Source organism: Ascaphus truei, chromosome 1, assembly GCF_040206685.1.
Source record: "Ascaphus truei isolate aAscTru1 chromosome 1, aAscTru1.hap1, whole genome shotgun sequence".
In the NCBI taxonomy this organism is placed as follows: Eukaryota; Metazoa; Chordata; class Amphibia; order Anura; family Ascaphidae; genus Ascaphus; species Ascaphus truei.
Window position 1 is genome coordinate 173,907,336 of NC_134483.1, and position 14,166 is coordinate 173,921,501.

Below are 14,166 nucleotides of genomic sequence, written 5' to 3' on the forward strand. Positions count from 1 at the left end.
TGTTCTAAAACCTGCTTTAGTAACCAAAGGAAGCTCAGTATTTTACAAATCATCAAAAATGGCATTGAGTTTTTATTTTTTATTTTCAATGCAGTAATACTACAGAACTGATTCAGTAAAAAAAAACCACACACATGTAGGATACGTAGGGGGGAGATTCTCAGAAGTCCGTTATATCATTATCAATCTGCTAAATTGGGTTAACAGTACGCAAAGTCGTAACGGATATCCCCAAAGGTGCTTAATGTAATGATGTCCTAGCGTTCACCAGAAAAATAGTGGGTCTCTAACTTTTAATGGACGTCTGGCTTACTCATATGTAAATCAGATGGTAAGGAGCAGTTTACCTAACAGGGATCCTCAGACTTCCGGAGGTCCATCTGGAACATCTATACAATATTCATCTGCTACAACATTTAAGCCCTTTCAAGAGCTGCCGTTACTCACATCCAGACCTTGATTATTACTACGTTATTTCTACAAATAACCTTGTGTTGCTGAATATATGACCCAAATGTAAGCTGTCCTCTGGAGGGTACACTCTGCGTCTGCTCCGAAGGCGCTGCCACCTGTATCAGCTTTTAGCACCTGGCGTCAGTGGCAATCAGACCTCCAGGTGAGTCACGAACATCCCAGTCATGATTCGCCAGGCGCCAGAGGCTGGTGAAGGTTGCAATGCCTTCGGAGCAGACAGTGACGGCTGTGTGGAGGACAGCTTACCATTGATGTAATTTACTCATCAACGTAATTTTTCACGAGGCTGTTTGTGAGTGTGCTACCTCATTTAACATGTGGTTTTAACTTTTTGTACAATAAATAATGCACTAGATTTCACGCTTTTTTTTTGCTTTGTTTTTTTCAGAGCAATTGTACTATGTTAATGAATAGACCGTAACAAAGCCGTATTTAGTTCCCATCTAAGCGGGAGTTTACAGGTAAACCAAGACAGTGCAAAGAAACCTAAAACAGATGTACAGGAGATAACAGGGGTTATGTACTTTAGTCTCCTGGCTGCAAAACTGTGGCAGAAAGAGGGGCAAATATTTGCATGAGATTTATCTAAGCAAAAACACTAATTGTTTTCAATAGGATTCCTTTTCTTTTATGAATATGGTGCTGTTTTTGCACTAGTTTTGCATCAGATTTGCAGCACACGGTCGTGTGCTCTGTGGCCATCCTCATTGGGGTACGATCTTTTGTTAGCATCACGCACGCCGTCACGCGGACTATGGACGCAGCCTAAGGCACAGATACAGTACATGAAGTTATCTTGTGTAAGCACAGACAGATATATTGCTGACCTAAATACCATGTACTGTTCAGTCAACTGCGTAGTTGTTATACTTGAGCGTCTAAATACAATACCTTGATGGATGAGTTATAAAGAAAAGGGTAACTTATTAACAAGTGTCAGTGCCATATGTTAGATATCTCGTACTTGCCCACCTGTGTCTTAAGCAATACAGCTATTGAAAATTATCTTATGGTTTACTGTTTTCACACATTTAATATCAATGCACACACCATACAGTAAATTAAACTTGATGTAATATTTTTTTATTTTATGTGGCAGTATGACATAAGCAAGCCGGTAGTCCTAACTACTCTGAGATGCCCACAATTCATTTCTTAAAGTCTTTCCTCACTAGATCTTACGGGCAATGGTCCAACAACAGGTATAGGCCTAGGTAGTTTTATTTTTCCCACTGATAATTCAGAATATTGCATCATAATGTAGAATATCATAGCGTTTCTTAGGATTCAATGGTAGTAATAATGAAGAATATCACAGCATATCCCACCATGCTGCATCATCCGGAGTAATAACATTGATACATCTGTATATCGATGTACACATTAAAGACATGGCTGAAGCAACACTGTTCTATAGGTAAATGGAGATTGAGGCCAGAGTAAAGAAAACTGACCCGGGCCCCAAAAAGCCACCGGCACCACTGTTTGTTTTATTAATGTCTGAATCACTGTTTCCAGCAAGTTAAACGTAGATACATGTAGTAACTTTTGTCTTTGTTTAGGTTTTTATAATGCATAATGCAATGGGTAAGCCTAGGTGATGGATAGCAACATTTAGTGACTATACTGTACTGTAACTAGAGCAGGGGCGGCCAACTCCAGTCCTAAGGGACACCAACAGGTCAGGTTAGAAGGATATCCCTGTTCCAGCACAGGTGGCTCAATCAGTGGTTCAGTCATTGACTTACAACCTGACCTGTTGGTGGCCCTTGAGGACTGGAGTTGGCCTCTCCTGAACAAGACCATCTGTAACTAGTAGATGTGTTGGTCTTGGAGTAATAAAGTATGTAGCAAAACGAGGAACAAACCTCAACAACCGATGCTCCAAAAAAGCAGTACACAAATTGGTTATTCTTATCTTCTTAATTCCAAGATGTAAATAGTGTAAATATGGGCTATGTTAAACAGAATAGGTTTCTTGAGCTCCCGATGTGTATACAGGCTCACTCAGGGTGGGGGTCTAGCAGGTGGTATCAGAGACCGAGGCGCAGGTGAACACGCTGTTAAGCGTGTCCCACGGCAAGCCACAAAATCGCCGACCGCTGCCCTCACTAATACCCTGTGTCCCAAACAATGGAAATCGGCTGGCAGGTACTCACGATCTGATGCTTATGTCTGCCGAATAGCGCTGAATTAGTTGAGCCAGATAGCCGGATAGAAATGCTGAGGTGGCGTGCTCCAGCCCATGTGAAAGGTAGAAAAAAATGCTGCTGCAATGGCGGTCACTGCCCTCCGATAGATAGAACGAAAAATACCAAGCGCAATTATGCAAAAATGAAAAATTATACTCTGACGTCCTATACCTAGGACGAAACGCGTCAGAGTATCCTTGCTCTGTGCAGGTCTATTTTTGATTAATACATTTTTCATTTCTGCATAATTGCGCTTGGTATTTTTCGTTCTATCTATCGGAGGGCAGTGACCGCCATTGCAGCAGCAGTTTTTTATTGGAGTAATAAAAGGTTTGTTGTATGTTGTGACACCTTACAATGGGCCAACAAGGTACTTCTTCATTTCTGTAGCTGCACATGAGCATGCAAGGCCTTGAATGTTTGTGTACAACTTTACCAATGAAGAACTAGTGTGCTGGTTCATTAAAAGAACTTGCAATTGGCCAACAAAGTCATCAAATATTGTTTACTAATCTGATGCATTTTGGTCCCTACAGCAGCCGAGACATTATTTCATTATCAATTGTTTAACATTTATTCTATATTACTTTGACTAACAAAACATTAACCTGTACACATATCTTCCATAATACACATTGATTTTATTATTATTCAACTTTTATCGTGAATTGCCTATGCATACTTGTATGGATACATCTTATATTTATTTGATTGCTATTGGTACTTAATGAAACTGTAAGAATGACAACACCTTTTGTATTTTTATTTTTAATTTCAACTGCTATATTTTGTATTCACTGTTCAATAAACAAAATATAAATGAATATGATGTATTTGTAATACACTGCACAAGACCCTATATTAGCTTAGTAAATATAGGCCAGTTGTCACTTTGTTACTTGCATGGCCAGGGCTGGACAAATGCACTCGCCCGATCTCATGGGGTGAGTGCATTTACCCTCTGATGAGTGCCACTGCTAGCGGCTCATTTCAGGATACCGGGACGTGATCGCGGGTTACCTAGTAATACGAGACGCTAGAAGAATAACCCAGCTGCAAACCAAACATTAATTGGAGGCACTGCAGTGACACGCTGCGTCACGCACGAAACTGCTGACACAGCAATGCAGGCGCATAGATGACCGTCCTCCTGCACTAAGGATCTCCTAGCAACAATGCCTGGACCAGAGGCGCGGAAAAAGGCCTGGAGCTTGTAGATGTGTCTGCGGAGCAGCGCTGTGTGATCTGGTTGTCGTGGCTGGATGAAGTGCTGCTCTTGTTGCAGCTACCTCTGTGTGTATCTTTGGCGAGGCAGATGGAGGGAGCAGCCCAGGCAGGATTCCCTCACACTCATGGCAGGAAAGAGTAGAGGGAGATGCAGCATACCACCGCAGTGAGCCGGCATCAGCAACAAGAGTAGCTGCACAGTCACTGCTATACTTAATCTCCTGCCAGCACCGCTGACAAGAGGGACAGAATTTGAGAGGGTGGGCAATCGCTCTCGCAGAGGGTAGGCGAGGAGGGGGTTGGTGTCTGTGTGTGTGAATGTGCAAGTAGGAGTGTGTGTGTGTATAAGTGGGAGTGTGTGTGTGTTTGTGTGTTTGTGTGTTTGTGTGTGTGTTTGTTTGTGTGTGTGTGTGGGGGGGGAGAGTGTCTGTGTGTGGGGGGGGAAGAGTGTGTGTGTTTGTGTGTGTGTGTGTGTGTGTGTGTGTGTGTGTGTGTGTGTGTGTGTGTGTGTGTGTGTGTGTGTGTGTGTGTGTGTGTGTGTGTGTGTGTGTGTGTGTGTGTGTAAAAGTGGGAGAGTGTGTGTGTGTAAATGTGGGAGAGTGTGTGTGTGTAAATGTGGGAGAGTGTGTGTGTGTAAATGTGGGAGAGAGAGAGAGAGAGAGAGTGTGTGTGTGTGTGTGTATGTGTGATAGTGTGTGCGAGAGTGTGTGGGAGAGTGTGTGTGTGTGGGAGAGTGTGTGTGTGTGTGTGTGGGCGCACGTAAGGGAGAGAGGGAGGGGGGGTCAGAGACGGGGCGATGGGAGAAGGGGGAGAGAGACGAGGGGGGAGAGAGACAGGGGTGACGGGAGGGGGGGTGAGAGAGAGGAGGCAATGGGAGAAGGGGGGAGAGAGACGAGGGGGGGAGAGAGACGGTGGTGACGGGAGGCCGAGAAATGGGGTGGCGAGGGTCGGGTTTCCCCAGAATTTCAAAATTGAATTCTGGGGTTCCCGAACAAAAAAAATGTTGAAAACCACTGATCATGGGGTAGCCATGCATCAGCGCAGCGTCTGCATATTAGCAATGCAGCAAATGTCGCTTCAACTCTGCACAAATGCTCATACGGAGTGTGAGTCTCCGATCCATCTTGCCTCTACCCCAGCGGTGCGCAAAGTGGGGGGCGCGACCCCCAGGGGGGGCGGGAGATTGTGCTGGGGGGGCGCGGGCAGTTGCAGAGGCCCCGCGCTCTTCCCCCAGGCATTTAAATTAAATGCCGGGGGATCGCGTGAGGCCCCTGCAACTGTTTACTTACCGGGATTCAGCCGCCTGTGTTGCGTCACCATGGCAACGCGCCGTCAATAGACGCCGCGGCACCATGTGACCTGACGTCACACGCCCACGCAGCGTCATCTGACGCGGCTGAAGGAAGGCAGGGGGGCGCGAGAGCCGGGGGCAGAGAGACAGGGGGGCGCAGCACAAAAAGTTTGCGCTCCCCTGCTCTACCCTATACATGCTGTCTCGGCGGCAGTTGCAACTTTACTGTGTGTTCGCTCTCATTACCCAGCTGACGGCGGCTCATGTATTCAGAGCCGGCATGGCGCCACATCTATTCTATATTCTGTGGTCCGCATCGAGGGCCCTATTGATACCACGGTATTCCAGCCCCCGTCGGCATACTTACCAGTCCTCTATCTTTAGCCGGAGGGATTCACCTGCCCCTGCGATGGGGTTCCCTATATGTTTTGTCCTAGTACATAGGGCACATTATTTGAACGTGGTTAGCTATGTGTGCTATTGCATACTAAGAGATTTATCACTACTCTGGTATATGTATGTAGGAGTACCCAGACATAAATCTAAACAGCAACAACACAGAGTCTTATCACTCTATCACACATCTCCTCTGTGTGGAGTGTCACAGTGATATAAGAGCTCTACTCGTACAATTATCCTACTCTGGCTCTGTAACTAAGGGACATAGCACCTGGTGTACGCATGTAGAAGAGGAGAAAGGGACAGGTGAGTGACAGACCCCACAGACACAGCACTCTGTATTTCTATCCCTCTCTGTGTCCCTCTCCTGTCCTCTCTAGTTCTCTCTCTCACTTTCTCTCTCCCCCTCACTCTCTTTCTCTCCCCATCTATCTCCCTCTGTGTGTACATATGATGCATACTGTTACTATTCCCCCTTCCCCACTCTAGCCTCTTCCCCTCTCTCCCCCAATCTTTCTTGCTCTCTTCCTCCCTTTACCCCTCTTTCGCAATCCTTTTCCCACTCTGTCCCCCTCTCTCATTTTCTCTCTCTCCCTTCCACCCTCAATCCCTCCCACCCCTCTTTGTTTCTCCCCATCTTTATCTCTCCTCCTATCCTCTATCTCTCCCCGTCACTCCTTCTTTCTTTCGTTCTCCTCCTCTTCTCCCTCTCTCCCCTCTCCCTCTCTCCTCTATCATTCCCCCTCACTCCCCCTTTCATTCATTCTCCTCCTCTTCTCCCTCTCTCCCCTCTCCCTCTCTCCTCTATCATTCCCCCTCACTCCCTCTTTCTCGCTCACCTATAACTTAAAAGGCATGATACGTAAATTGAAAAAAAAATAATGTTATTAGTTCTTATTAGGAATGTATTCCATTTTTAATGGGCCGGGCTAGGGGTGGGTCTAGGGTGGGTTGGGGGCAGGGCCTGGGGCAAGTAACTTTTTTTGGACTGGCAAGTAGCTTTTTTTGTAATTTGTCAAGCCCTGTGCATGGCTATTAAGACAGCAAACTATTACCACAGCTTGGTAAATAACTCCCAATTAATGCAAAATATATTAAAGCTATACACAAAAAAAATGAAAACATTTTGATATGCACATATTGGTCCACATTTACTAAGCAGTGCTTTTCTATAAGACAGCTATTTGCCAATATTCCACGATGCATAGTAAGAAATTAAAGCCACAACATTTTTTTGAGAGAGAGTAAAACAATCGTGTCCAAACCTGTACTGATTTTATAGCCTTTAGAAATATACCAAACAAATACCTGGCGAATCCCAGGTCACAACTACTTTCCACAGAAGTATCTACAAGGAACAGGGAGCATCAATAGGCAAATAGATATCCAAACTGCTCTTATTTACCAAACAGAGTCTTGTAAACACCCTGTAATGACAGAGATACCAACATTTCAGCCATAAAGGCTTCATCAGGTTTTTGAACGAGGGTTATAACCCTATGAAGGCCTTTAATTGTTTTTTCTTTATGCAAAATAAACACTGTTGTGTATACAAAATACAGCTTGATGTACCATTTAAATGTTTACAACTATATCTTCCATAGTAAAAAAATCTTTGAAACATTGGGCGGGGGGGCGGGGGGAGGGGCAGGGGGGGTTGCAGATAATCACACGTGCTTATGTCATGTACTGAACCTGACCCAACAGCCAATGTTTGCTATGGTAAACACAAGACTGACCAAACAGATACCAAGCCATGTGATATGTAGGAGTCACTCAACAAGGATACAAAAATCTGTCCCTGGTCAGAGGGATAATAATCATAGTGATGTGTGACATGTGTGGCTGCAGAGCATGGGCATGGTCTGTTGGGAATATTAACGAGATACAATATACCCTACCCACTATCTCCCTTGCTCCCTTTTCTTAAATCTCCCTGCGCAACATGATAAAATGTCTCCACTATTCATAGCTTAAGGACAAGTCATACTTCGGGCCAGATGCATAAAGCTTCATCAAGTGATTTAACGTGACGATAACCTAAATTAACGCCATGTTGGGCCATAACATGTATCTTCAAAGGCCAATAATGTAACTCTAAGTCATGTTTTCGGCCCAGAAAAAGCATTGTGTTAACTATAACAGCTGTTAGTGAAAATGATATGCAAAAGAGCTGTTCCCCTTAGCAGCGCTTATTCACAAAGAGGAATAACTCAAGGTCTCAGGTGCATCTCAAGTATTTTCACAGGTATCTCTCCACATGTTGTATAAATGAGTGTTTGGGGAGTTATATAAGTCACTGAGTACTTTATTAAAATAGACCTCCTCTCTATCTCTCTCCTCACCAGCAAAACACATATTTCATGGTCTGGTAGGGAGTAAAGCTATCTATTGGAATATCCATCGGTAGGACATAGTTAACATGATGTTATTGGCAGAGATTGCAATGTTGCGCTACCCTAGTGTGACATTAATCCTATGCGAATGAGTTAAAGAACGGCTGTTGTTTTTGCATAAAAGTAGTTTTGTGGATATGCATTAACCTCAGGGGTAATAATGGGGCTTTGGAGATCTGGCCCTTAAAGTTTATGCTTCTAACATCAGTATTTCCAACTAGTGAGGGAGGCATCCCATGGTAGCGAACAATCTTCAAAGCACATAAAGTACACCCACTGACAGAAGAAAAGAGCCATATATTCTACATGTTGTATGTATGTGAATATGAACAGAAACATTATTGGTCAGCCACTAAACCATATCTTGACTGTAAAGTGTTGATGAAAATTAGAACCCATTTTGCAGCTGGATACTGGTGTTGCAGGGACATTGCAGCAACATTTATTATCTATATCCACCACTAATACTGTAAAACCAATAACTGTACTGTACTTTACGTGCCTGTTTGAATACCCTGCAGTCCACTGGCCCCACAACTCGCACGGTAATACTCAACCAGGGATGCAACACCCTCCATGCCCCCTCCTATGGGTGGGGCTGCATGCGCAGCAAACTCTGACAATGTAAAAAAAAAAACTAGAAAGGACCAGAACTCCCCCACCAACAAGTACAGAGGGATATCCAAGAGGAGTTCAAAGTGGGGTGCTTGTGTTCCCCCCTCCGTGTGCAATGGATACTCACCAGCCTGGACTTGGTGCGTTGCAGGAATTCCTCCATGCTGCAGGTGCTGCAGGGTGCGCCTCCCCGGGCTCGGGACCCGCTGCTGCTGCTGCTGCTGCTGCTGCCTGGCTGTGGCTGTGTTTGCTGTGTTTGCTGTGTTTGCTGCTGCAGCTCCCCGCAGAGCGCCTGTAATGAGAAGGTTCCCTCAGCACCAAGAGCTCCCGGGACCGGGGGCGGCGCAGCCAATCTCAGGCCAGGCTGACGTCACCCCTGGGCTCAGCACTGCAACCATGGACAGCGCCCAAGTAGGTGGAGGGAAAGTGGGAGGGACACGGCGTCCTGCACACAGGCTGCAGCACAGGCAGAACTATCAGGCTCGTCTGTAGTACAGCACTAAGGCCACCTATTTGTTTTTGGTATGTAGACGACTGGGCTAATTTATGAATGGATATTTCCACTGCATGCAGTTGCTACACTGGAATAACTTCTCTGGCTCTGGCTCCACTAAGTGTGGCACGCATTTGTAGCACAGAATGTGTGAACTAAAAACTCCCCATTTGTTTAGGAGGGTGGAGTGGATGTGAATACGCGATTAGCCCTAAAGGTCCGTAATTCAGAGGTTAGGTAACCATCTACATGTTACCTAGCCATTGTATTTACCAGCTGATAGTTGTCATATAGGGGCAGATGTTATCATTACTTGTTGATGCTTTGGGGAATCAGATTAAGGTGAAGCAATTGTTTGCTGGTAATCCAACTCATAACGTTTTTTATCATCTTCAGAACATATATTCTATCCTGCATCTTGTGTGGTATGTGCTAGGACTGCATTGTAATAACAATCACTGTATGGCCCACACGTGCTTTAGCTCAGTCACTGCATTGTCCTGCAGTGTGTTTAAAAATTCTCCTGCAGTGAAGGAATGAATTACTTCATTTAACTTCTCCCCACTGCCAACATAATGTGTAATAATTACAGTGCATGCATTGGGTTATTATAGTGTAAATAATATGTAAATAAAGAGCTAGAGGAGTGTATATGCTACAAAAAGCATAGTATTGCCAGATTATCATGTGTATTAAAGGACAAAGGCCTCAATTCACTCAAGTTTGCTAAGCTTTAGCAATCCTCGCCTCTCATACTCTTGTAGTAGTTATAGCATGCTGAGTCTGGGCCAAAGTGAGCTGGTCAGGGAATGTTTTACAGGCAGTACAAATGACTGCAGTGCTCCAGTATAATTTACATCAGTAATTCATGTTCAGGATCTATGCTGAACAGAGCAACACTAAGCATTAGTATACGCCTGTGATCACCAAGTACAAAATAATTGAAATAGTTTGTCAGTCTCCTTGGTACAGCTTCCCCTGCCGCCATCCACATCTACATTATATCAGATAATGGAGCTGTTTTCATGACTGCAGTCTCTCCTGTAGGTACAGTTAGTAGGCAGTAGTGAAAGACAGCCATGGAAATGGTACAGCACCTTCATTCACAGCAGGAAATGGGGTATCTTAGTCAATGCATAAGAGCTTTCCCCATTGTCATAGCCTGCTTAACTTTAATTAAAGCTAGACTGTGAAATGCATCCAGCATGGGTTTATGGTCATAGGTGCTACTTTATACTGTATATCCTGGAACCAGGGTCACGAATGATGTATGATTAGTCCCAGTAAGCTCAACTCATGTCCTCCCTCTTCCAAAGCATGACAAGTCCTTAATGTCTTTCTTAATTTTATTGCTGGATTAGAAAACACAGGAACTTGTGGGTGTAGTGTAGGCAGAGAGTGCTTCTCTATGTGGGATGCTTCTATGAGGTTGGACTATGGTAAGAGAGAAAGGCCTTACCAGGGGTGGATGCAGACAGGTCTGTACTCACTGTAATCTAGGGTGGAAAAGAAAGTGAGGGGCAGGGGTCACACTAAAGGTTGAGTGGGACTGCACTAACTGTCAGCAAAAGACAGGGGAGAACATGGGAAAGTCCATTAACTGGGAGGACTGGAGAAGCTGCAGTAGCAGTTCACTGATTATGTGCTCAGAGGCAAAAAATGCAACATTGTTGCATGTTACACAGGCACAGTGTGTGTATGTGGAGCCAATGCCTGCAGCTGAACTTAAGGAGCTGACAAGCAGAAGGGGGGTCGGGCAGGAATGTGATTCTTGTTCCATGACACTCCCCGTCTGGTATCTGGAGATACCACTATATAACTGGAATATGTGGAACATATGTGCAATGCATAACAAAGATAACATCACATTCTCAAACAATGCAAGAGTCCATGTCCACATAGCGATGTGACACCGGCCGGTATCACTGGTATCAAGGTCCCTTGGCCAAGGTTCTTTGGCAAAGGATGCAGGGTGGATGCACAGCTCCAGGTTTGCTGGTTGCACCACAATGTCTTTGTATAAAAGTCTCTGGCACTGTTTCCTTTTAGTCTTGTGAGAGAACAGTCCTTTTGTCTCTGTAGTTTCACCCACAGAGTGTATCCCCTTGTAGGTATACCAGCCGTGGCAGCCTGTTGCTCTATCACCTGGCGTTTGGCAGAAGGAGAGGGCTTTTGGCTCCTTGTGGGAGCGGATTACTGTCCCTGGAAAACTGGTTGTCGAATGTAATCCAATAAAGGGGGCGTCGTTCAGGGAGACTCCCTGAAGCTGAGCGCTGGGGTTGAAAATTACCCGGATTTGATCGGGTTCCTGAGGGTGGTAGGCCCCAGGTGATTGGAGGTACCGACATTCTTTGCCTTCCTCCATTAGAGGTGCTGGCTTTGCGTGGCCGGTAAAGAATATCTTCTGGATGAAGACCACAAAGTTGTTTTTGGTCTCTGGTTCCCTTTGTGGGCCGCAGAGGTGCGAGGTGAACCTAGAGATGGCATGTTCTCCATTGTTTGGGAAGCGCCTCCTTGGTGAACGGAATGGTAGCGGAGTCACCCGACTGCTTAGTCCGTCTTTAGAGAGCTCCTTGACAGTTAACCTCGGGAATCCTCTATCTTCCCTCGAGGGTGTTTGTTTGTCATCGTTCCTTGTTGTCTGGAACGCTGTGCACCGTAGTTCATCGGTACATTTCTCTTGCACGAGAACATCTCCGCGTAGTTTGGTGAAACGCTTTTGTGTTTCTTTGTTGACTGCCATCGGGAGGTTGTTTTCTCCCTGGACATGACGAAGAACAGTCTCTTTTGTCCTTGTAAATCCTTTTGGGAAATGTCTCTGCAACTGTCCCCTTTTACGTGTTTGAACGAACAGTCCTTTTGACACTGTGGCTTCGCCTGTGGGGCGCAATCTTTTGCGGCTATGCCAGCCGTGGCAATTGGTTGCTCTGTTGCTTGATACTCTGTGGAGAGGAACAACTGTACGTCTTAATTGTGCCCTTGCTCGCGGGAGTATTGTCTGATTGTTTGTTGTTTTTAGGACGATCCCTTTATCGGTCACCTTTGGGAGGTTACTCTCTTCCTTCGGTGGAGTCGACTCATCATCCTTGGCTGTCTGGACTGCTGAGCATCCTAAGCCATTGTCGCATCCCATCGGCGTGAGGATGTCTTTGTTGGTCTCAGGGGTATGACCTTGTCTTTCCTCTTCACTTGGCCCTTCGGTCACTTGGAGATGGCCAAGACATGGTTCAGAGAGAGATGTGTGTCCACATTCTGTCACCTCCGTTCTGCGGGCATCAACGTAGTCTTGCCCGTGCTCTCTGTTAGTGCACGAGTTGCCCACTATCACCCATCCTAGGTCGAGTCTTTGGGCGTATGGCGCGTTGTGGGGTCCGTTGTGCTGTTTACGGACTTTATGTACCCTCATGATGTCCCTACCGAGCAGCAGCAGGATCTTGGCGTCTTGTTCCACCGGCCGGATGTGGTTGGCTATTCCTTTGAGGTGGGGGTAATGGAGTGCCACGTCTGGTGTGGGTATCTCGTCCCTGTTTGTGGTCATGTGGTTGCACTCGATGAGTGTGGGAAGGGGCATGTTCACTTTGCCGTCTATTGAGCATATGGTGTAGCCGTTCACTCTTCTCCCTGTGGTCTCCATTTGCCCTGCGCACGTTCTGAGAGTGTAAGGAAAGGCACCATCTTGTATGTTAAACATGTCGAAGAACTCTGACCTGACCAGTGATCGGTTGCTCTGGTCGTCGAGGATTGCGTACATCCGAATAGCCTTCTCAGGTTGTCCCTGGGGGTGCACTGCGACAAGGCATATTTTGGAGCAGGACATTTTGTCACCTTCTTTTCCGCAAACCTCAGTGCGCTGAGATGTGATGGATGTTGACTCTCCTTCTTCTTTCTCCCCGCCATGCTCCGCTATGGAGGATGGGTTCTTGAGTTGGTGGAGTGTCATCGCCTCTGGGTGTAACGCTGTCACGTGCTTGTCACTCTCGCACACTGTGCATTTGATCTCTTCCTTACAGTCCCTGGCTAGATGGGTCGTGGAACCGCAGCACTTGAAGCAAACTCCGAATTCTCCAAGTAACCTCTTGCGTTCCTCTAGGGACTTCATCCTGAACCCAAAGCACTTGTTGAGTGGGTGTGGCTTCTTGTGTATGGGACATTCCCTGTTTGGGTCCCTTGGTTCCTTGTCTCCGGCGACCGACTGATCGGGAGTAGTTTGGGCCGTGGGAGGCACGTCCGTCCTGCGGGCCGAGATGGGTGTTTGGGGGTTACCATATCTCGTCGCTGGTCTCTCGTTCTTCGGGCTGCTTGCACTGTATGTGGTTTGCGCACCTAAGATGAAACTGGGATCGTTTCTTGTCTTTGCCGCTTCGCAGATGAAGCTCACGAAGAATGAGAATGGGGGGAAGACAACCTGCTTCTCCCTTTTGTATTTGGAACCTTGTGAAAGCCACCTTTCTTGGAGGTTGAAGGGTAGCTTCTCCAGGATGGGTCTCACTCCACGAGCTGAATCTAGGGCGTTGAGACCTATTAAGGAATGGTCTTTCCTTGCGAACTCCAGTTCTTGCAGCAGGTCTCCAAGATCTCGTAACTTCGAGTAGTCTTTACTCGTGATCTTGGGGAAGCTCTCGATTCTTTTGAAGAGTGAATCCTCGACTGCTTCAGGGCTGCCATAGGTCTCTTCTAGCCTTTCCCACACTAGGTCCAGACCTACTTGGGGTTGATGTGCGTTTGCCGTCCGAAGTCTCTGCGCTTGCTCCCTGGATACGTTCCCCAGGAACTTGACTAACAGGTTGAGCTCTTCCCTTGCTGAGAAGTCCAAGCTGTCGATTGCGTCTTTGAACGTGAACTTCCACGTCCGGTAGTTCTCAGGGCGGTCGTCGAAGCTGATGAGTCCTGCGTGCACCAAGTCGCGCCGGATCATGTACTTGGCTATGTCTGTCAGACCTGAGACATCGGCGCGTTTGCCCCGTTCTGAGGTAGTTGCTGGGACGGTCTGTGCGGTCGCCTCTTCCTTGGCGTGGACGCGTGATGGCTGCTGGCTAGTGTGAGGGGCTGTTTTCTCCCGCGTGGGTGTACCTGGATTGC

General features: G+C 46.4%; 1 protein-coding gene across 16 annotated transcripts in view; it reads right to left on the reverse strand.

Moving 5' to 3' along the window:
• The window catches only part of PRUNE2 (prune homolog 2 with BCH domain), a 266,033-nt gene extending 256,909 nt beyond the window's left edge, over window positions 1-9,124 (reverse strand). For 10 of the 16 annotated variants that reach the window (XR_012801231.1, XR_012801230.1, XR_012801229.1 and 7 more), the window contains exon 1: window positions 8,722-9,110. Coding sequence is in view for 11 of the 16 variants with exons in the window: in XM_075598687.1 (XP_075454802.1) it covers window positions 8,722-8,757 (36 nt within the window). In the remaining 5 variants the exon portion in view is untranslated. Of the gene's footprint in view, window positions 1-8,721 lie in introns of all 16 variants that reach the window. The other 6 variants (XR_012801240.1, XR_012801241.1, XM_075598658.1 and 3 more) reach the window with 4 other exon arrangements.
• Window positions 9,125-14,166: the final 5,042 nt, after the last annotated feature.